General features: G+C 42.8%; 1 protein-coding gene across 1 annotated transcript; it reads left to right on the top strand.

The window, feature by feature from the left end:
- The first annotated feature begins 838 nt into the window (after positions 1-838).
- TMEM233 (transmembrane protein 233) lies at positions 839-18,243 on the top strand. Its single transcript, XM_076353396.1, has 3 exons — positions 839-1,073; positions 8,251-8,385; positions 16,398-18,243. Exons 1-3 carry the CDS (start codon positions 885-887, stop codon positions 16,407-16,409), a joined length of 336 nt encoding a protein of 111 aa, XP_076209511.1. The 5' UTR covers positions 839-884; the 3' UTR covers positions 16,410-18,243.
- Positions 18,244-24,080: the final 5,837 nt, after the last annotated feature.

Here is a 24,080-nt window from a genome sequence, read left to right as displayed (position 1 = left end):
GCAGGCTGTTACACTTTTCCTCACCAACTTCAAAACTATGATGGAAGCAGATCTTTATTTACTTGTTTTGTGGTTGTTTTTTTTTTCCATACAGTAGGTTTTGGAAATAATAAAGATTCATTTCCTTGCTCCCCCTCCTGCATCCCCAAAATTGGATTTCACCTTACAGATGTTATGTTCAGTAAGGACTGAATCACTTGCTAAAAATTGGCCAAAATACTCTGGGCCTGCGCCACTAAATGCTTTAAGTTGGTTATTTTCTGCCACTCCTTCATGGTTTTACTAAGTTTAGCAAGTCACTGGGGTTAGGAGATGACAAATTCAGCCCAGATCAAAGGAAATGCCTTTGCAGACTTTACACCACTTGCTGATGGAGCTCACTGACGCTAGAAATGAGAGTCTAAGAACGCAGCGAAGCTCTCCCCGGGGGTAATGCAAGCTCAGTTAAGTCGTTTAACTGCAAACAGTTAAAAAGTTTCGGAAAAGACCGGAACAGCCGAAGGCCATGTGGCTCCGGACCCCGCCGTGCCAGCGGCGGCGCGGCGGGGGAGGCTCCTGGGACAGGACGGGGATAGCCCGGGGAACCCCCGCCCGTCTCCGGCCAGCCGCAGCCGGCTCACGGCGCTGGAAACCCTCGACGGCTTTGGTTTTCTTTTTTTCCGATTCCTCCCGTGAATTTACTCCGGGGTTAAAAGATTTCGCGTAAGAGGAGCTGTCGGCGGGCAGCCCCCCACCCCCGCCCTGCAGCGCTGCCGGGTGCCCGTCCCGGGGAGGCGCCGCGCCGCGCCGGGCGGCTCCCTTGGCTCGGCGCCGCGGCGGGGTCACGCCTGCCCGGTGCGCGGCGCTGGGCTTTCCGAGCCGCTCGCTCGCCGCACCGCAGCCCCATGTCCGCGCTCCCCGCCGGTGCCGACATCAAGAGGGCTCTGGAGAACAGCCCCGAGACCAACATCGAGGATGAGCTCCCCGACGGGCCGCCGCAGCCGCGGCCCAAGAACTACCTGCTCCTCAGCATCCTCGCCTGCTTCTGTCCCGCCTATCCCGTCAACATCGTCGCCTTCGTCTTCGCCGTCATGGTGAGTAGCACCCCCGCCGGGTGCCCAAGCGACCTTCGGCTTGGGGCTGGGTGTTTGGCGGGGCGACCTCCGGCTCTCCGCGCCGGCCCGGCCCCCAGCCGCGGCGCTCCCGGCCGGGACCTGCAGGAGCAAAGCGGGGCTGGAGGAGCCGTCAGGGTAAGGGGCATCCAGCCGCCTTTTTAACCCCTTGTCCCTGGCGTGTGTGGACAAAGTTAGGTGAGGCAGCGAGCCTGAGAGCATCAGCAGCTCAGTCAGGGTGTCCACTTAGCTATCCCAGCAGCAGATATTAAACGTGGAGTGAAAGGCAGTTGAAAACAAGTTTTCAATATTAGGCTGTATAAGGGAGGGAGGTTTATCCCAATTAATGGGATTTGTTACATCAACTAACTCGCACACTGAATTGGACATCGTATCTATGTGTGAAAGTGGCAACTGGGAAGCAGAAATCAGATTTGCAAAGGAGCAGATGTGGTTTCTACTTCAGCTAATCAAATATGATAGAAGTGCCTTTTTTCCAGTAAACAGATTCTTTAGCCTGATACTAACCATTGCCTAGAATAATACACACAACAATAATTATTGTAGGTTGTTGGCAAAAACCCTTATAAAATTGAGTATCGAGTACACTGAGAGAGCAGCCTCACTCCTACAATTGATTTGCATAGTCCTTAATAATCTAGCAATCCTGTTACCTTCAAAGGGATTGTTAGAACAGAATCTTCTCTGAGTTAAAAGTTGCAGAGTTAGATCCAGACTTTTCTAATAGGATACATGATCAGTGTAATCAGTAATACTGCAATGTATTTCTGTTGTTTAGGAGCTGAAAAGGGTTTAAAACATGTTGTGTGTTTTCATCCTTTTCTCTGACAGCCAGGCTGAAAAGGTAAGTAAAAATATAGTTGTTTCTTTTTGCAATTAAGTATAAGGATAATTACATATATCTAAAAATATACTAAAGCGCACACTTTTAAAACTAGTAAGATTGATCAGAAATCACACCTAAATGTCGGGATACATGCTTAAGCTTGAAAAGCACTTAAAGGAGCTATTCCAAAGCCATCTTCACAACCTTTTTTGTCCAGATAAGTATTAGCTGTCATTTTATTTTTTCCACGTTTATTTTCTTTGTTGTTAACTTAACTACACAATATGCTCTTTTCCTTCATTTGAGAAGATTTTGTTGTGCTGGTACCCAGCATCCTTTCTGTCTGTGGACACTTATGGTGCTATATAAAGTAATGAGAGCTGATGATCTGGGGCTGTGAGCATCTGTTCACTGTGACAATGCTTTCGCCAAAGCAGTGGGGCTGCACAGAAGTTAACTGTCAAGGACAGAATTTGGCCTCTAAAGATTTTTGCACCCCATATGGAGAAATCTCCACCCACACCCTAGTTGAAGTTCATGCAGGCTTTTGGAGTCAGGCTTAAGTAACTGTCACCAGGGGATATGTAGAAACCAGGGTGGGAAGAGCACTTCCTGAATGTTAAACAGTCTGTGCAGGTCTCAGCTGCCCACTCCCTTAAAGGGGGGAAACAAAAACCAGAACAATAATCTCCACTGTATGTGAATGCCTTCTGTTTCAACATAATTCTTACCTAAACCCTCTCCTTTTCCATGAAAATAACATGTCCAACTTACTTTCCACAGCCCGATTCCTCTGCCTTTTAGAGCTGCAACCTGTAACTGCTCCGTTAACCTGAACTCCAGGTTCTGCGTTTTAACCTATGCTGATAGTATTTCTACTTATGGGATCTACATCCTCCCTCTCTTTCTCAGCTTGTTTCCTAGAGTTGCTAAGTGGGTTATTTTCTTTTCTTACGGAAGATACCTTTATAGTCTGCAGAGCTTGCCTGAGATCTTGTGTCAGAAGAGAGAAAGACCCATAGAAGTGGAGTTCTTTAGAAAATTTCCACTTCCTAGAATGGGCCTGGAAGGAAGAGTGCTGTTGGCTTCTAGAGGGGCATGGTTCAGCACCCTGTTTGCCTGTGTCATGTCCTCCTTAAGTGCCCTCAATTCAGACAATGTTTTCACTCTAAAAGTAGAGTCTGGGCTCTAACACACCCCCGAATTAAATGACAGTCTCTTCTGCTGCCCCATTTACAACTCCAGCACTGGTTTCCTCACTTCTTTTTCACCTTTGCAGGCACAAACCTTACCATTTCAGATCTTACCTCGACTATATTTTTAGAATCAACCTCTCCCAAGTTCTCCCTATTGTGGTGATAACCTTTTCTTGTTCCTTACCTCCTTTGTGAAAGAAATTTGTTTCTCATGATAGGGGTAAGAGGATAGCTAGTAGAACAGACACTTAATGGCATCAGTGTGTTGATATATTATTGGCATTACAAGAGCAGCCCCCTCAAACTTGTTGCTGGTCACCTGCAGGTGCGAGGGTTGCTTGGCAGTTTTGGCAAATGCAGATCTGTTTTCCCCAGGGTCCTGGCCAGGACTCCTGGCTGTAGGATTACTGTTCTCCTCAGTACTCTTCTGCAGTTCCAGCCAGATGCTGTCGGTTCTCCTGCTTCCTGTTGCTTCCAGCAGCTGTATTGTGTTGCTGTACAATTAGTTGGCTCACTCAACCCCAGAGGTGCCTCGCTCAGACTTTCCTTATTCTTTCTCACGTAGGTGAGACCACAGGCATCAGGGCAGGAGTGTGGGGTGCAGGTACCAAGTCAGGAGGCTCATGAGACAGAAGAGACTTCTCTTGTGCGAGGCTGTGGCTAGGCAGTGTGTCACTGAGCTCTTTGGCTCCTTATCTGCAGTCGTGTCTTTTCCCCCTATTGTGAACCCGAAGAGCACTTACCTGGCAGTGAACTGGCAGTTGTATCTGAGAACTGGCTCAGGTGGACTGGTTGTATCTGACTCATGGAATCAGAGCTAGAGGGAGGCTGTGGGACAACTCTGAAAAATGAATCCTTTAGATATTTCTAATACCAGCACTGAGGTCTGATAGTTGAACAAACTTTGGCCTTTCTCAGTACAGCACCTTCAGTTGTCTTTATTTCAAAGATCCGTATGTCAGACTAGTCATCTAATTCCATAGGGGCTTAGATTTGTAACAATTCCAAAACAGTCTCTCAAAAGCTATTTCTCCCTGATTGTTTGCTCCTAACTCCCTCTTTATGTTGACATATTTCTGTTTAATCATTTGCATGTTTCAAACAACATATGTGGTCAAGCTGTGACAGTCTTGGCTCATTTGCCTCTGATAGTAACAAGTTCAACTGTATTTGTTACCCTTGGATTCAGATGCCTTGTCTGTATGTTAGTTTCTTTAAGCAGAGACAACGAGCAAGAGGGTGGTAGAAGTCATGGGACAGCAAAGGATGGAACTTGCTTTCTGAGGGGGTCACCTCTTCTAATTGGGATCCTAACGAGCCATGTACAGTGTGTTGGCTTTGGTCAGGTCAGTGACTAGCATAGTGACCAATGTTCCTGTACAGCTGTACTTCTCTTTAGTTAGAAAGTTTATTTGGAAAGTTTATTATTTATACAGCTTTTTTTTAAGTAGCTTGTAGGTACCTGGACATCTAATACCATATGGGACAGCCTGTACCTACTTCAGGACTATTAAACAGCAAGGCTCAGCAGCTGTTCTTAAGCATTTTTGCACGGCCCTTATCTTTGCAAACTGGTAAGCTTTTCCTCTGCAACGCCACTTTCAACCTGTCCCCAGAGACACAGAAGTCCAGCGTTTGCTTGCATGCTGCTATACAACCTGCAGAGCAAACTCCCCTTTCATTGTGTCCTGCTCATCACCTGCCTGTTTCATTTGCCAAAAAGCAGAGATCAAGCCTGGTTCTGAATCGCTCCCCGAGTCGCCCCTCTTCTTCTCCTTCCCTGTAAGTTGTTCTCACGGTGAGGAGTCATACTGAGCCAGTGTATCTCATTCTTCCTTTGATCTGAACTAGAGAGAGTGTTTCATTTCCAGGCACAACCAGATAAGGTTTGTTACAGCCTGGTTCGTGGAAAGCATAGAAAATGTTGATCGGAGAACCTCAGTCTGGTCTGCCCAGATTGGTAAGAGATGTAGAGGAGGATTTCTGAAGTAATTCAGTATTCTTTCTGCTTTTGCCATAAACGGTGCTCTGGGAATGTGGAACAGAAAATGCACATTAAAAATGATTAATAGTTTGTAGCTAATTCAGCAAATTTCTGTTCATATGAGGTTAAGTTGCTTCATTGTTGAACTGAGAATATCTTTTATAAATAGATGTGTGTGAACCTGATGAAGTCACTGAGATTGCTCAAGTAAATAAGCAGCTGCAGAACTGTGGCTTTAATTTAGTTTATGACTTCATAGTGAGTGAGGTAGCAGAAACCTGAGAAATCATATGGTATTAGGTTGAAAATGGCTGAAATTTGTTTTAAAAGTTGGACAGACCAAATGTTGCACGCAGATGCGGGCACCTATATTGCCTAGCCCGTGGAAATAAACAGATGTAACATTTAAGGTTTTAACAGTTAATGTTGTCTATGTCTAACGTTGAAAACTGGAAGCTTGATCCAAGGGCCCTTTGAAGCAGACGGAAGTAAATGAATTTCAAAGAGCTTTACATCAGACCCCAACCACTCCCCCAAATCTCTTATTTTTTCTTGAATGCTGTCTAAGTTATGCCATTTAATTTAAACCTCTTAATAAAGAAACTGTTGTCTCCTTCTTGTCTCTCCCAAATCCTCCTCTTTATCATTAATGCTGTTTTCCTCCTCTTCATCATGGATTTGTATTAAAATGACATTATTTATTAAAGTGCACAGGGTGAATTATTTATGCAGTACCTGCAGAAATCACATGGACATTGTCCAGACTTCCTAAATACATTAGTAAAATTGCACAGTACTGCAAGCTGGTGCTGCCGTGTCTTGCTTACAACTCTGTCTCAGTCTTGAGACTGCATGTATGGAGAACTGAGTTTAGAGTGTTTGCAGGACCACTCTCGATGTCATGGGAAGCGAGTCCTTTGATGGGTGGGGAGAACAAAGTCAGGGCTGGGGTGTCAGCGATGCCTCTCCATGTTTCTCCCTGTAGCCACAGTCACATTCATAGTTGCTGACAGAGGCAGGAGGAGAAGTCAGCCTGCTCAAGACCAAGCCAAGCCATGTTTCTCCTGATACTCCTTTTATTGGCCTTCCCAAATGTATTTTGAGAAAACCTAAGAAAGCTTTTCTCCTGCAGACAGGACTGCTGAAAACAGTGGAGTAACTTAGGTGAGAGGAACTGTGCCAGCCACCCTTTGTAACAGGAGGCCGCACTGGTGGAGAATCAGAGGTGGCATCATCCTATTTGACTATGTGTTTGTGTCCGTCTCTCATTTTCATCTCTTCCCTCTTTCCCCACTACATCCTTTAATCCACTAGCCAACCTCAACGAAATTTGACAGCAGAGCAGAGGTATTAGTGATATTCTTTAGGGAAATAAAATAGAGAAATGTTTAGGCACGTAGGCTTCCAGGAAGAGAAAAAAATGTATCAGTGCTCTCTTTAAGGGCAAGAGTGTGTCAGCAGGTCAGCCTTTCTTAGACACTAGAGAATAACTACCTGCACTTATCCTTGAGATGCAATTCTAGGAATATAGGCTTCATTGCTTTGGGACTGTCTTGGCACGAGTGATCTTACTGCAGTGCTAACACCAAGGATGCATCTAGCCCATTAACTTCTGTGTGCTCACTAATTGACAGAACACACACAGATAATGTCCCTAATTATTTTTCTGCTTGGGAAAAAGGCTCTACAACAATGCTTGGTATCCTCTGAAGTTCATTCCTTTCCTTCTCTCCACAGTCTCAGAACTTCAGTCTGTTGAATTAGCTGTTCTGTCTTTGCTACAAAAAGTGATTCATAACTAAAGCACTTTTGTAATAGCAGTTGGTGATACCTCATGCAGTCATTTTCTAAAGACAACCGGAATTATTTACTCCACAGAACAGTTCATTTGATCAGATCCCCATATTTCACCCCCCACACCTCCCATTTCTGGGATACTTCCTGGAATACTTAGAGATACTGAAGAACAGATTATGACTAACCTGATTCCCTGAGGAAGCATGCTGAGATAGTTCAATAGTGCAATCTGATAAAGAAATCTGGACTCGATGTCATGGTTTATGAACTCAAACTCTCCTGATCTTACAAAATAATTCTTAGTAATAATACTCTTTCTTAAAATTCTTTGATAGCATCTTATTCTTGGGAAAAAGTTATGACAAACTGTGTTAGACTCGTGTACTAGAATATTTCCGTGTCCTTCATTGAATCTTTTCTTTTAAAAATATGGTCTGGTTAAAACAAAAATTAATTCAGAAAATCCTACAGTCTGTCTCACAAAAGACTAGAAGATCAGAGTGGTTCTATCACACCTTGCAATCTCTGCATGTAATGAATATAAAGTATCTGCTAAATCATGGGTGGATAGAGATGAAGTCAAGTCTGTTGAGATAATATCCGTATGTCTGATGCATGCCTCAGGATGTATATGATAATAATTATCAGTGTGTTCCGAAAATGCAAAGGGACAGAATTTCTAGCCCCTGAAGATGGCACTCAGATGTTTTGTTCAGATGATCTATATTTCTTTGTTTTGTTTTTTCTTTCCACCACCAGCAAACTACCTATTAATTCTTCAAAGTTTGTTTTGGAAAGTAAAACACTGGAAAAATAGGAAATTAGTAAGCTTTTTTTAAGAAGTTTTCCTGAGACTTTCTGTAAAAATGCAGCCTGTTTATGCTCCTTTTCATGCCTATGGTCCTATAAAGTGTAAGAGTTTATTTCACCGCTAGTGAAGTGGCCAACTAACAGTTCACATATACTGCAAAAATATTGCCAGAGATAAAAGCCACTGATTTATGCAAATGGATGGATTAGAGTTGATTTGACAGCTCTTACACTGGTGTGTACAAGAAAACTCATCATATGAATATAGCCTCACCATTGAAAATAAAAGAACTGTAGTTGCAATGAAATGTACTGAAAATGAGTGGAACAGAAAACTGGACTCCCTGCTTACCTTGGACTGTTGGCAGTGCATGTTTATTTTTACAAGGCAAATCACCCTTTTCTGAAGTCCTTTCTACAGTACCAACGTGCACAGAACTTAATGTTAGTTCAAAGCAGTCACATTGGTTTGTGTACAGATTTCTGTTTAAAAAAAGTCACAAACTCTCTGTTTCTCTTCTACAGGCTTTAAACAGTTATAATCAAGGAGATATAGAAGGGTCAAAAAGACTGGGTCGCAATGCACTCTGGGTTGCTGTTGCATCAATTATCATTGGCCTTGTCATCATTGGAATCTATTGCGTAGTTCATTTCACAACGGTAAGCAAAATGCTACTAGTTCCAAGGCAAGCAGTTCTTCTCTGTGCACAGGCTTCAGAATAAGAAGATTGTCAGAACTATCTACTAATGTTAAAATTTAGGGATGCATGCATGTTTTCCAGAAGAGCAATTTTTACTTAGTTTGCAATTTAGAAAATTCTATTGTCTATGGTTAAATGCAAACGACTGTGTCTTAGCAGCAGTGGATTTTCTAGAAACTCTTGCAGCTTCCTTAGTTTTTTCCAGTTTAGGCCAGTTGCTTTTTGTTTTTTCTGCCCCTCAGTTTCACCATCTGCAAGGCTAAGTGCATAGAGATCCTTAGATTTCAGGTAATAGAGTCTCCCAGTGCTAATTTCCAGTCTCATAATCTGTCCAATATATCTTTTAACTTTGCAAGGAGAAGATGACAGTCAATTACTATTTTACTGTTTGAAATTAAGGTGACCATAACTATATCAAAAGTGATCACAAATGTAATTTTGACTTGGCTTGCTGTGGGAGAAGGTCGTTTGCTCTCAGTGCTGTGCAATTGACCTGCCTTCGTACACCTGGAACAATAGTGAAGAAGCTCGACAAATGAATCTCTCTATACTCAGTGGTTACCCAGATAGATTATAAGCTTATTTGGAAAAGAGGACAGAAGTAATTCTGGTATTGATATCCTTTCTTAAGGTTGTGCAACAATATGTTCTTTTCTCCATAGTAATGTGCACTTCTCATTAAAATAACCAATTTAAATGAATTTATTATTGGCTGTTTGGGTTGGAGAGCCTTTCAGTGCACTGTACAAACTTATGTATAAACTATAAACGGAGATCACCTCATCCACCACTGATACGCAAACATCTCTGGGGAGTGGAATGGAGTAGTTGGTTAAACATATACAACATTTTCAGACAAAATCTTGAAGTACGCCATATTGAATTGCAGGGACGTTAGTGGAGATGGGGTCCATTTCTGTAGGATGTTAGTTGATGGTGCTGTAGAATCAGAAGCTTACTGTATATTCATTAATTTCCCATGCATTTTGCAGGCATGAATCTCTCTTTGGTTCAGCTTGTGTTCAGTTTGTTCGCCCTCAAAGGTTTAAAACCAAGTCACCTCAGGCTGGGTGTGCCAAGTTTTGTAATTGACAGCAGCAGTAAATTCCTCTGTTCACTTCTACTACCTTACTCATCATTTCTCAGACAAGGATAGCAGCTCAATTTTTTTTTTAAGTAGGAGGAGAGAAGGGCAGCATGAGGAGTGGCAGACAACACTGACCTGAAGCATTCACATTAACCAGGGCACGTGCATTTAACCAGGGCACATTTAACTACCTACGTTTAGTTGTAGTCAACATTTCACTTCCGCTACAGTTAGGACCCTGTGTGCTGAATGCGTGAATGCTTCTTTGTGCCCACTGCCAGGTATTAGTGGTAGTTAGCACTTTACAGCTAGCTACTATTTGTAAGCACCTCTCTCTCTCCTACCCTCAAGGAAGTAAGCAGCAGTAAATCAGTGTAATAGGACTTTATGGTTTTTTGTTAAGTTTTGTCTTTTGAGGATTTTTAAAATTGGTTTTGGGTTTGGGTTTTTTTTAAGAGAAAAATCTCTGTGTTAGATGGAAGCATTGCCTAGGAACCCTCAGCACACTGCTGGGATATTAATTTCTGTATTCAGTGAAGAGTTTCCATAGAGGTCTCTTGGCCAAATGGTACCTTGAGTTTTGTGGGGACTCAAGGTTTACTGGATTCGCCCTGCTCTCTGGCTTTCCAGTCTCTTTATTACTCCCTTTCTCCCTATCACCTGTCACCCTCCAAAGAGCCCTTGCTTCTAAGAAAGTGTTTGATGGAAGCAACAATCTTCTTTATTCTTCTGATGTGAAAATGAGTTAACAGGAGCACCCAACTGGCCTTTCTACCCTCCTCCATGCTTACCCGAGTCCCCTTTGTTGCCTTACTCTTGGACATTTATATTTTATGCTAAATTGTCTTTGAGTTTGACATGCCACTGGTGTGGATGACATTGCATGCTCCGTGCAGTTATCTCACATCCATTTGTACCTTGGTCATGATTATTTACTAACAGCCACTTTGCACTCTGCTAATGTGAAGTGAGTGTAAATTAATTCTGTGCTAACTTTAATATATATGCTTCAGTATTAGTAAGGTAGTACAAAATAGCCTTAATGGAATAATATGACAGTCAGCCCCGTAACTGATTTATTTGATTACCATTAGGCACAGATTTGATGTTTCCATGACCTACACATGCATTTTTCCTGAAAGTTAATTTAGACTTCAGCAATATGTATGAAAAGCTTGACCCTTCCAGGATTCATTACTCTGTGTTTTATCCACTTGAATTCATCAGCTACCATATTACCCAGTTGCTCCTGCTGGCATTCCTTGTGGCTTCTTTTGGTCTTCAAAGGATAACAAGTCTCACTGCAAATTAGCACTGGGAGTACCCCCTTGTATTCTTCCATAGTCTTATGTGTCTCTCCTTAGAGTTTGTTGTTTACCATCCTACCATCTCATTTCTAATCTGTGTTAGTACTTTATCTGTTCTCCCATGGCTGCTAGAGCTTCTCACAAAGGGTGTTACTTGAGTATTCATAAACCCTTTGATAAATTTCACTAGCTCATTCTGATTTATCCATGGTTCTGCTGACGGTATCAAAGGTGCAGGGTGTAATGAGTTTGAGGGCTGAATGAGCATTGGGAGTTCTTGCACAACGTCCCAGGTCTGCACTTCTGGAAAGCAACGAACCTGAGACATCCAAGTCAGGTTGGCAGGAGGGAATCTCTATCAATTGTTACACAACTTTTCCTCTTGGTACATAAACTTGGTTAAGGCTCAGCTGGCTCTGAAGTCTCCTTTAAAACAACTCCTCACCTTCTCCCAGTGGGCTGGCTACACATGTCTTGGAAATGCAGATCTTCGTGCCAGAAGTCGCAAACTTCAGATCTTCCCCATCATGGAAGTCTCCATTCAGGTCTTGTTCAAGTATAGTCTTTAGTTGTTCATCCTTTGCTTTGTGGAGCTCAGGCACTCCCCTCTCCAAAGTCTCTGTGAAGACCCTGTTGGTCTCCTGTTTGTACACCCTGATGCTCTGCAGTCTGCTCACCTCCTCCTGAAGCCCTTTTCCTTGGAGACTCAGTGCTTCAGTCAGAGTACAGCTCCCACCAGAGAGGCCACCAACATCCCAGCCCCAAAGACAGGCAGCAGGCACTCCCTGCCTGGACAGCTACATCCTCCTTCCGAAGCTCCATCTGGGTCAAGGCATCCAATATGCCAGGCAGTTGCTCCAGCAGTTCTGGGGACTGTGCCCCATGGCTTAACACCACCACTGTTGCATAGTCCCAAGCAGTCCCTTGCTGTCTTCAGCAGAGTTTCTGGGTCTCCTTCTGTGCAATCTCACAACTTAATTGCTAAAAACCTTCTTTGCTGCTCTTGAGCATCTCTCATTGAAACTACTGTGAATTGAACACTCAAATACTTCTCCGTCTCTAGACCTGGATTCCTTCAGCATTCACTGGAAAGTAATTTCATCTCTATGAATGGTATTTCTGGAAGACCAGTTCAATGAGGTCAGGTTAGGTTCATGCCTAACTTGCTGAATTTCAGTAGCCTCTGAGTATCAAAACCCACATGCCCTATTAAAAATTCCAACCAAAGTTATCCATTGGTTCCCACATCTCCTTTTCTGGCTTTTCAGTACCCAAACCTACCATGCGTTCCGTCTTGCTTAGGAAAGGGGTTAAGTCCTGTGCTTTAAGCAGAGCTGAGGAGGGCTCCCATGGTACTCCACATGCCTCAGCCAGGAGAAAAACGTCTAGTCAGGAGTGCAGAGGGTAGAAATGGTAGAAGCTGCAGAGGGAGGAAGTGCAAGAAATTCCTGCTTTGAACAAACAGTGTCATTATACCCCCAGTAATACTGATAGTCTCAGGAAGAGGAAGACCCTTTCATTTCTCTGAAAATTCCTACTTCTGAACCCCGAGCTTCCTTGCATGCCTTCTTTGGTTTATTCAGTTGCAGAGCAATGGTAGCACAGGAATAACAGCAGGCTACACCTACGTCTGCATGGAAGAAGCAGCCTTGACTTTTCATTTAGAAGATTTACTCGGTGCTAAGCCAACTCTGGGCTTCTACTGCTGCCTTGGAGAGCCTCATTTATCTTTGATACTGGCATGTTATCTTTAGCAAACATACATTAAGATATATAGTGATACATATATATATAGCCTGGAACAGGGCCCAACCAACACTTGGGAACCATCTACCTTCCGCAGTCGTGGCCCTGAATGTAGACAAAGGGGAAGCTGTCACTTGCATCACTGGAGTTAACAGCCCAGCAATAAAACTTGTCTGTCTTGATCAATATAAACTGGCGTGTTCCTCATTATGCTGAGGAATCACTGAGCGTTAAGCTGTGATGTGTGCTGAAACAGGGCTGTCCCCCATTCCACACTAGGCCAAATTTATTCTTACTCCATTCTGTAACTTTTACCCTCTCCTGTCAGCTTCTCCTGCACTCCTGCCTTGTCAGTCCTGAATGCTGAATTACACTTCCACTGCTTGCTCAGATGTAACTTAAACCAGTATTTGTGTCACCACTGAGTCTAGCCCTGCATATGTGCCCAAAGGCGTGTTGTCCATCAAGAACTGCAGTGAGAAAAGGGACATATTTGTCTTCCATAAGGAGACACCACTACGAACTGAAACAGTGCAGAGCTGTGCGCCCTAGCCTGCATGTGGGCTTAATCTGCTGTAATATGCCTGGTTAGAGAGTAAATGGCAAGAGACCTAATGACAGGCGACACTCAGCTGTGAACCACATCCTGAATCCTGCTTCTCGTTCTGATGTCCTTGTCTTAAGAAAGACGTGTATACACACGCAAAAAAAACCAAAGAGAAGGCTGCAAGGTATGAAAAAACCTTCATATGTGGAAAGACAAAATAGGCACTATCTCTTTAGCTTGGGAAAGAAAGACTTAGGAATCGGTAGTTAAAGGCAGCAGTGAAATAGAGGGATTATTTGTTGTCTCTTATGAATGAGCTAAAGGGACATCAGAGGAAAGCAGCTTTAAACAAGAAGGAGGTACTTTTCCACATGACATACAATGCAGCTGTTGGACTTATTCCTTCTGGTTGCTGTGGATACCAAAAATACAAATTATTTGAAACAGCAACAAGTGAAGTTACAAAAAAAGCTTAAATGCAAAGATGCAGATATAATCTTGGGCTCAGGAAGTTTCTAAGCTGCAGATTGCCAGAGCTGGAAGGCAGTAAAGGGAGAAATATCACCCTGGACTTAGCCTTTTCTTATACAGCTCCTTTAGGCATTTGTAACATGTCACTGTCAGAGATGGGATGCTGCGAAGATCGCTGTTTGCTCCAACCCAGTACCACTATGCTTATGCTCCTTCATGAAGCTTGTTAGTAGCCTTTCTACTGACTTGAATGGATTTGGAGTCAGCCTTCCTGTCTCTTGCTAAGTATTTTGATCAGCAAAAGCTAATAATTTTGTCAGTGAATGAGGGTTCTCCAGTAGTTCACACTCTGTGTTTTCAGAGCAGTCTCCAAATTTTTGGAGCAGATTCCAAATTCTGTTTTGTTCTGCTTTTTGATAACACAAGACGCTTGGTGTCTTTGGATTTCACTTGAGTCCCACTGGCAGATTCAGAGAAACATAATCCTGGGCTGGAACCTCCTTAGTTAAGTGAAGGAGACCCCAGGTATCCTAAACCCTGTTCTTAACTGGGTTAACATGTCATATTCTACCATGGGAATCATGCATTCTTACTCCATTGCTGGGTTTGCTGCATAGCCTGTTACTAGTCTGAAACAATATGCAGCTTCTTACAGCACATACTTTTAGACTATCTCTAGCGTCTGAGTGACGCTTGACAATGCTGCTCAGGGCAGAACTAGAGCTCACGTGAGTTTTGCTTCCCAACTGAACCACAAAGCATATCATATAAGGCCCATGTCTTTTGTGCACCTCTCTAGTGGTTCTCTGCAGTCTAGGCAAGTAGGAGTAAGTCCAGTAGAAATGTGGAGAACTAATAAGAAGTGTTAGAGTGACGTAAAGACACAAGCTTTTCTGTAGAGCTCTGGCTGAGATAGCGACAGTTTTGGTCTGAGGAAGGGTAGCCAAAGTACCGAAGGAAAGGAATGCAAGAAAATCCTGCCAGTGGACCAGTGTCCAAGACTTTTTTCATTCACATCAAAAGTTCATTGTCTTTGTTTATCTTGAACCCTAGGGCCACAGGCAGGGTAGAATTATCTTCTGGTAATAACTTATGTGAGAAGGGTAGTCGTGTTCAGTGACTTTGGAATTTCATGCAAACCATTATGATATTTTAATGCTCTCATAGAGGTGCGTGAACTTCTGACCCCTTCTTTAATCTCACTTGATCTAGAACTTCACGCCAAGGAAGTCACAGCAATACCGCCTGTCAGCATGGCTTCAAAGGAAGACAGAGAGACAGCCAGGCTGTGCAGAAAGTACTAGCCTATACTGTTTCATAATCAGTAGGGTCTTAAATCAAGCATATGTGCAGTAATGCAACATTGGTAATTACTGGTAGAAGGAAAAGGAGTAAACATTTAGTCTGTGCACCAGGGACAGATGTATACATACATTTTTCTTACTAACTTATAAATAATTCTTCAGGCAAAAAAGGCACGCAAGATTATTTTTAATCTCTCTGCTGTCCCCTTCCTGAGGCTATTAAAAGCCTTTGCAGCCATTTCACTGAGTGACTGTCTCTCTCTCAGAGACAGAATAAACTGAGGGCCAGTACGATGGCAGGAATTACACAGACAGCCTCCAGATCTTTACATTGCCAATCCTGTTCTCTGTACCTTACCATAGAAAAAAAAGAGTTGGGGAAGACTACCTGCTTTTCGCTGCAGGGATTGACCTGCCAGTAACTGGTAGAGCACAAAGTGTGAAGTCAGGGCATTCCTATTGTCATTTACCCACATGAATTCTTGGTGTCCACCTAGCCGGTGAGCTCATATTGCTGCTTTTCTACCAGTAAGGGTAGATTATCTGATTATCTCCTTGATACCCTCCCTCTTTTTACTGGATTTGTAAAAATGTAAGAACTTCAAGTCCTCTACCTGTCTATCAAATGTGTTCAGTCAGCTCAGAGGCTGACAGTGGGCAGACGTGTAGATGCACAGAGGCAATGTGATTACATCAGCCTAATTTCCTTAGCAAACCATATTAAAAATTCTGGCCCAGTTGTTTCATCTGTGCATGGAGGAAATGTCCCCATAACAGATTCTGACCATTGGAGTTCCGAGTAGTGTCCAAGAGACAATCAACAAAGGAGTTAATGCTGTCTGCAGGATATATTTACTGTTTAGTGCCTCATGTCCTAGATCCCTCTTTAAGGAGCTGCTAAAAGGTAGCTGCTTGACAGAAAAGATATCTCAGGACTCCAGCAGAGAGCCCAGCGTCCAGGGTCAAGCCAGTGAATCTCAGATCGGTACATCCATGGGTAATGTCTGAGACCCACCCCCAATACAAGAATTTGAGGGAATTTCTCAGATCTTTCCTCTCCTAATGCAGATGCACAAGAGAAGTTACCCAGCCCTTTTAAAACCTCTGTCATGTATTGCTGTCGTATTTACCAAGTTGTCTACTGCTGAAAGTATTGTTCTTGCCTTACTGTTTTATGTACCACTTCAACGAAGCAGAGATGCTGTTGACCTCATGAAACTTTGTCAAATAAGAGCCCATTTCCTGGCAATGAAAGATCCTAACTAGCATTGATTCAGGTAACCCAGTTTAAATATTCAGTTCAGCTTGACAGATGACCATTAGAAATGTAGCTGTTTGATTCAGAACTGTATTGAACCACTAACCTAGAGGGATGTTTGTTAAGAGAACAAGTTGCCACTAATGTGGCATAATGTATCCATTAGATCTGTAGAATTAATAATTTAAACTCACAAGGCAAACTCTCTGTCTTGTCCTCCCTTAAAAATACATATTTTTGTGTCCTTGCAGCATGCTATCTGAAGACCAGGACTGCACTTGGAGGATATCAGCATGTAAATCTCAGGAGGGGAAAAAGAAGAAGAGAAGGAAACCCTTCATTCCAGACTGTTACATTTGACCCTACAAGTCTGCAGAGGCATGTTGCTGGTGGATGAACTGGTAGTCCAGTTAGTTAATCAGCATGGCGTGACCAGGTTTTCAAAATTATTTATTTATAAGGAATCTCAGTATAAAGCAGCATTTTCTCTTTTACCCTAATGTATAATGAGATCTTGCCCTAACTCCCTTTTCTTTCTCATTTACATGGAATGTATGCTGGATCCATGATGTTTCCTGGCTGACCCTAGCCAGACAAAGCCAATATGTCTAGACTGTTTATAGTGCACAGTGTAAGATCTGATGCACAGTCTGCTGAAGCTAGCAGAAGAACTCCTGTTGCCTCCAGTGGGTTTTGGATCAGGCCATTAAGGATTTTTTTTATTCCTTTGAAATAGTCTCAACACAATCATAACCATGGGTTTGTGATTTTATCCTGCTATGTGATTTTATAATGCTGTGGGCGTACTCTGACTCGGCGGCTGCTTTCTTCTGTCATCCTCAGCTTTTAGGTCTTTACCTTGGATTTTTAACCACCTGGGACCGATTTCAGTCACTTGATTATTAAGAGACTCTTCTTCCATAGCATCCATATTTTTCTTAATGTTTTTTGTTTTGTTTTGTTGTCTTTCATTGTTGAACTCCTTTGACTTAGCTCCAGTCCTGCATTAAAGTTGCACTGATCGTATTTTCCTCTTTAAACTTCACGTATGTAAAAAGTTCCTGGTTTTTTTATCTGACAAAAGATCTTTTTAAATAGATGTTCTTCTTCATCCCTTTGTTATTGTTCCTCTAGCAAGTCATAGTTTCATTGTGTTCTGCTTTGTTCATGTCTTTTTTTGTTTAGTTCATCTTCTCATCTTGCTATGAATAGTCTATATATCAATGCAGTTACAGATGGACAGACTTTTGTACCCTTACTGACGTTACATAGACTCTTGCCAATCCCGAGATATTACTCAGTGAACAGCCTTAGATTACAGAACTGATGGCCTCTAAATTACTGCAGTTTCTTGATACCCCATGAAAATTTAGCACGGGACAGCTGTTTTTTATTAGCTGAAAACTGTTTGAAAGAATGTTTTGTCACACAAATACTCCATGTTAAAAGGAGTAAACTCTGGTGAGCGTTAAGACAGATGGCTACATCTTCAGTGGTTGTTGCTCCATTTGCTTTAATTGTTACTACATCTTCAAGCAAGCTATGCCAACTTACACTTACTCTCCTTGCACTAACATAAATCTGGACCGACTACCTAGAAATGCATGGGAGTTTTGCAGGTGCAAGTGAGAAAAGAATCATGCCTGGCAGGAGTACAGCTACCTATTGAAAATAATAATAATCTCCCAGAAACCTTTACCTGTTAAAGCATATGCCTGGAAGTAGCATGTATTTTCTGTGCCTTGATATTATACTTTTAATGTGCTTTTTTGCTTTTCTTTCTGCCAAATTCTGTTTTTCATTGAAGTCAGTGATGCATCGCCTATCCTTAATTACTCCAGTATAAAACTTCACGAACACTGGTGAAATCAGTTGATTTCTTCAGCATTTACACTAATCAAATTTGTCCACATGGGAGTCTTGCCACTGAATTTGATGATCCCAAGAATTGGCTGTTCTGTGAACTCCTCTTTGGTTTTTGAATCCTATTTCAATGGTCTGATATGTCTTGTGGGACTTTTAGTAGCTTGCCTTATTACCAGATATGATAGAACTGTCATTGAGAAGTGGAATAAAATTACTTTTAATTCATGTTCATTCTGGTATGTGGGAAGTGTCTTTCCTAAGTTTTTTTGCCTCTTCTATTTTAAAGAGTAATATCCCTTTTTCTAACCCCTTGGACAGTTTCAGAATAAAGTGAATCAAAGCAAAACCAGGATTTCTGGCCTACGTGATACTATACAACCAGTCTGTACTGTAGCTAGTACATGCAGAAGTTGCTAGAGATCAGTTAATGCTCAAAATACTAGCAAGGCAGGCTCTTTGCTTCATTTTCAAAATAGCATCCGGAGTGTTGAGGCCTTTTCAAAATGGTCCCTCGGTGGTCTTTTCGGGGTTTTCCTACCATGAGGGGAAAGCTGTCAAATGAGATCACCAAAGGAGGTCTCTCAGCAGTCTGAGAGACAGAAATCTGACAGAGGTCAGATTTCCACCACCTTGAATTGCTGGCATCAAAGTAAACCCCATTGCATTGCTGTAGTAATAGTTTTCTACGTCAGTGTACTAAAAGTCAAAGTGTGTACAAAAAGTTTCATCCTTCTGCAAAATACTAAAGTCCAGTACTGTAAACTAAACCACAGCTAGTGGTGTGAGAGGGGAGAAAGATTTCCAAAGTTATTTGGACACTAGAGGATAGGGATAGGCAACTTGAAGTATTTTTTGAAAGTGCCTAACAAGGATTTAGATCAATAGGAGCTAGACACCTGACTTGTTCAGATGCTTTTGAAAACCATACTGGAATTCTAACTTGCATCTTGATGCTCATAAATATCTTTGAAGTCTTGCTCTTAATATAATTGAGAATTGAGCCATTGTGTCTTCAGTGCTTCTGAAGATAAATGTTGCTACCTTACAGTGCTATTGATCGGTATAAAAATAAAGGCTTTATATTAAACCACTTAATGTGACAGACAGGGGAGAATGCAGCAATTCCTCTAATGTTCTTTAGTGCTTCTATGTCATAGGTAATCTTATTTTTGCTTTACTAATGTACTGGTGTCAGTTCTCTTCATTTATTTATGTTTACATAAATTTTCAACCATGTTTGAGAAATGCAGTCAAACACAGCTTGTGCTGGAAATGAATATGGTCCTTGTACAACCAAATCATTCTGTTGTAAGTGTGAAAGACCCATACAAAGTGAGGTATCAAACATAGGGGAAGCTAAATGACATCTTACTGCCCAAATCAGCAAGACCCCTGGTGACAGCAGTGGGTGTGGAAGGCAGAATGCAGTTGTCTGACTGAGGAATTGCTGCCTGCTTTATATTTTGAGGGGCATATAAACAAATTTCATTATCTGTGACAGTCTCTGGAAATTACCTGTTCTTCATTGTCATGCATCTAGGTTTGGATTTGGCCCATTATTATTCTGCATTGCACCTACCATTTTTTGCTGGGGGAAAAAAAAAAAAGAGCTGTCATATGTATGCTCTGAATGATGTTATTGCATGAAATGGCGGGGGGGGGAGTGGTAAAACGTATTTCAGCTCAGCATCTGTGTCCTGGGCAGGTGAACAGAGTCTTCCTTCCACAAAGCTGCTCAAGGCTTCCTTTTTTTGATGCAGTCTTCCTGCACCAACTAATGCCTGAAATCCAGTTCTCTTTTCCTTCCTGCATGTCTTACAGGCAGAGACAGATGGAAACTTGAAATTGCTGGCCTCAGCTCCTGGATCATGTTAGCATCTTTCGCTTCTTACAGGGCAGCTGCATTCTGCAAAACAGCAGTGTGCACGTATCTTGATATGTAACCCTAGAAGAGGGCTTCTAAATATAAGAGGAGTCTCTTTGCTGCCATATGAAGGGGGTCAGCCAGACGCTTAAACAACATGCGGTGTATGTTTAATCAGATTGCACAGCAAAAAAAAATGAAGGGGACAATATGAAATTAAATTCTTAGGGTGCCTCCCTGCAGTCACACCCAGGAGTTTACAGCTGGTAAGTTGAAGATCAACACTGGCTCTTCAATTTATGTGGTTGCAACCACAATCCATGAACAGTGTGGCTCGAGGTTCCAGAAGCTGTTGCTTTTGTACCTGTATCTTTGGATATGTGCTCACAGTGTGAACCGTGTTCTGCCTCTCAGCCTAGAGATAGTTTATATCTGATTGCTACCACAGTGTCCGTCACTCTCAGAATCAGTCCAGATGCATCTGCTGGAACAGTGTGCAAGCATCTCTCTCTAGGCTCATTTCCTCACCTGGACCCTAACTTTGTCAACCAGTTATTTAAGATGGATTTTGTTACTGATTTGCATCAGCAGGGGAGAGACTGGGTCATCTTCCCAGTTAGTTTTTACTTTGCGTGCATTGTGTGTGCACACATGCACAAGAGGATGCATTTGAAGGACTGGATTCCCCGAGGCAAGTAAGATTTAAATACAAAGAAAGTCACTGGATTGATTTGGAGCCGAGCTGGTAAGCCACATCCTGGTTACCTGACAGCTGTTCAGGAGCCTGTGTTGTTTCGTGGAGGGAAGAGTCCATATCACCAAACCTTCACTCCTGATAATAGGGTAAACTAAGAGGAAGGTGAATAGATGTGGAACCTACCCTGACTTTGGAGGAGATACCTGCAGGCAAAGTCAGAGACATCAGAAGGCGTGTGCAGGGTAGTCTGCATGGCTGCTGCCTAACCTGCAGCTCTTCTGAGACTGAGCCTTCAGTCTTTCACGGGCAGTACCTTCAGGCTGAAACACTACTTGAATGTTGGTTTCCTCTTACTATCTTCCCATCTCCAACCTCATTTTTAATTAGTAGGTCTCTGAAGGTGTGCAGTGTTCTGTTGGAGTAGAGGAGTTGAGAAGGGATGCGATGGTCTATGAGTGATTTTTATGTGCACTCACAATTTTCCGTTTCCCAAGCACAACGGCATGTTCTGCATGCACAGCAATGGCATGTGTCCCTGAAATGTGAGTGAGCCTTTAAGGAGGCTGCCCAACTTCCTCTGCATCGCTCCCTGGCAGCCTGGCAAAATGGGCTAAATTCAGAAGTGAGCTAAAAGGAGGAGGGGGGTTGGAAATAGATCACTGAGCCAATGTAAAGGTGGAGGAACAAGCTTGGGAGCCCAAGGTAGAAAGGAAGGTTATAGTAAGAAATTTATGCGGAAGGATTGTGCAGTTAAATTTATCCTGTCTTGAGCTGTAGGATAAGTTCTGCTGCTGCTACTACCATCTAACTCACTCTCCATGGCACAGAAGCTACAAGAAGCACTTGCTCATGTGTCCTTTATTATGTGATTTATGGCATGTCTGAATTAGATCTACCAGCTCATGACTGAGGATGGCTTTTCTGGTTTTGTCATACCTAGCTGTAGGGCCGAGTCAGCTTCCACTTCGCTTTCAATGACTTCTCTTTGGCTAAATAAGCTTACGTCACGTCAAGGAAAAAGAAATTGCCAGATGTCAGTGGATTCATCAGGACTTTAAACTGCACAGTCTGAGACTTCAGGCCACTGCATTTCTTTTTCAACACACACTCTGGGATAAGAGAAGGGGAAACTCCACTGAAATGAAGGGATGGACACCAGAGCAGGCTGTGTGGTAATGGTTGAGCCATAGCAGCCTCGTGTACACATATCTCAACCAGTGTTCAATGGGGGCTTAATTGCCTTTTGATTTTAACCAACTCCAGGAGATAATCCAAACAGTGAAAATGAGGTTCTGGCCTGGAGCACAAGTGGTTGGTGAGTGCCATCCCTTCCTTGGGGCTAGCACAAGAGTTTAGCTTTGACTTTTTGTGCCTGAAAGGTTTGTAAGGCCATTCTTCACCCCATTTAATCAAAGATACACATTCCCCTAACACAGATCTCTCCTGACCTCAGATCTATCCTGTTTGGTCCTTATTTTCCTTAAAAATGAGTCAGCTGATGAAGAAAGACGGTAAGTGATATCTCCAAGGGGGTAGAATGACTCAGTGGTAAAGATGTCACTTCACTTGACCCCTCAGCCTGTACAGCACCGAAAGTGCTCTGTCATGATTGTTAGAACTTTGACAAAGTCTGCTGAGTCTTATGATCTTGTGAGCCAAGAGCCAAAATGCCTTAAAATTAATTTCTGAAGAAGTTGCTCTGTGCGTTTTAATAGTCAGGCCAGGTCTAGTTGATGTTTATTAAAGAAGATAGATGTGAGTAAGGGAAAAAGGAGCTGACCTTTGCTTGTGGCTAGTGACATGGTAAATAACATGGAGACCATGGGGCTCTTCATATCCTGCAGGTGTTTTACACGCATCTCCTTTTAAAACCTCACATTGCCCTATGAGGTGGTGTAGCGCAGTCATGACACCTGATAAAGCATTTAATCAACTACTTTTATCTTGGTTTATGGGTTGTGGGCAGTCTCAAAGTGGATTGTGCTTTTTTTTTCAAGGGAATTTCTTATTCAAAATTATTCAGTTACATTTTCCCCTGATCCTTTTACTCTCCAGCCTGTCGTTTGCAATTCAAACTGTTGTTGTGATTCACCATACAATTTCCATGATACCACTTCTTTTTCCTGAGCGGACAACCATAAATCCTAGGGCATTCACATTGTTGGTGTGCTTGCTGATACCAAGATTTCGTATTTGTTTTTGTGATGTCTAAATTTAATGTTTACTTAAGGTGAGTATTTGTGCTATGGAAATGTGGGTAGTGAACACAAGCAGGCCCCTGAATACACCAGAACAAAATAATCTGCAGTTCTGAATTTGTAATTAACTAAAAGATTTTGCAATATTCACCCCACCTAGCATCACCTTCCTTTGGCTGATGGAAAGCTAATAGCTAAAGGCAAAAGTGATTAAGAGTCTTCTTGAAGGTCATGCTGGCAGTTAGCGTCAGAGGCAAGAAGGAGATTTTTATCTAATTCTCTCTCTCCTCAGTGAAAATGCGTACAGTCACTATTCTTGGGCATCCCCCAAAATTGTAAGGCAGTGTACACAGCTAAACAACTGAGGAACAAATTATTCTGGTACCAACGTCAGGAGTGCTTAGCGAGGGCAAAGCCTAAGTGGCCTGCTGCTCTGTCCCCCATCTGAGAGATATGGCAGTTTAGAAAACTAGGGAGAGTTGTTGCGATAAATTATTTCAATGGCAAGTGACACCTCTGACATTCTCGCTAGGGAAGTTAACCAGGAACCTCATTTGTGACACATATGGAAGTCTTGATGGAAGAATGTGAACCAGCTCCCCATCTGTTACATCCTCATCTGGCAATAAGAAAAAGAAGGTTAAGACAGGTATGTAAAGGGGCAGGGGTAGAAAAGGTATTTGGTAGTCTTCCTTTGGAATGTGGAGGCTGGTCCTGGATGGAGTGGAGGAGGGGGAGTTTTTATGCCCTTCAAGCTGCGGAGCATGGAAGGAGGCAAAAAGTCACAGATGCTGTTAAAGGGAGGAGCAAAACTCCAGGGTTCCAGAAAATCAGTGGGTGGATGAGCTCTGCCAGGCCCTTGTGGCATGTCTTTAGCTAATCTCCTGCTTCCCACATCTCCTGCATTAACAGCTGTAAGGGAATTGGGCTCCCACTCAAGCTGATGGGAGAAAACAATACTCCAGTGCATGTGAGGACCATGGAGACAGACGTGGCCATGAGGAGGCGGAGTGATGATTTAGTGGGCAGCAGTGGTGTAAGACTCGTTGTTCATGGTGTAATGTCATCCAGCCCTCATAATTCATGGGGACCAGGCACCTCACAAAATGAGTTACAGGCTGATTGCTCTAGGACTGTGCTACACCCACCTGTCATGACTGACGGTGAGGGAAAACAAGAATCAGGGTTGAAGATGAAGCAGTCACAGGGAAAAGAGGGAGGAGAAGGCAGCAACAGTGAAGCCCAGCCACCAAGAGGTTGAGATGCCTGTGTCCATTGCCTCTGTCCTGTCCACAGGCCAGTAACTCCC

Source organism: Aptenodytes patagonicus, chromosome 15 (assembly GCF_965638725.1).
Source record: "Aptenodytes patagonicus chromosome 15, bAptPat1.pri.cur, whole genome shotgun sequence".
Classification (NCBI taxonomy): Eukaryota; Metazoa; Chordata; class Aves; order Sphenisciformes; family Spheniscidae; genus Aptenodytes; species Aptenodytes patagonicus.
Note: the sequence above shows the minus strand (reverse complement) of the source record. Positions and strands in the feature narration are given on the sequence as shown.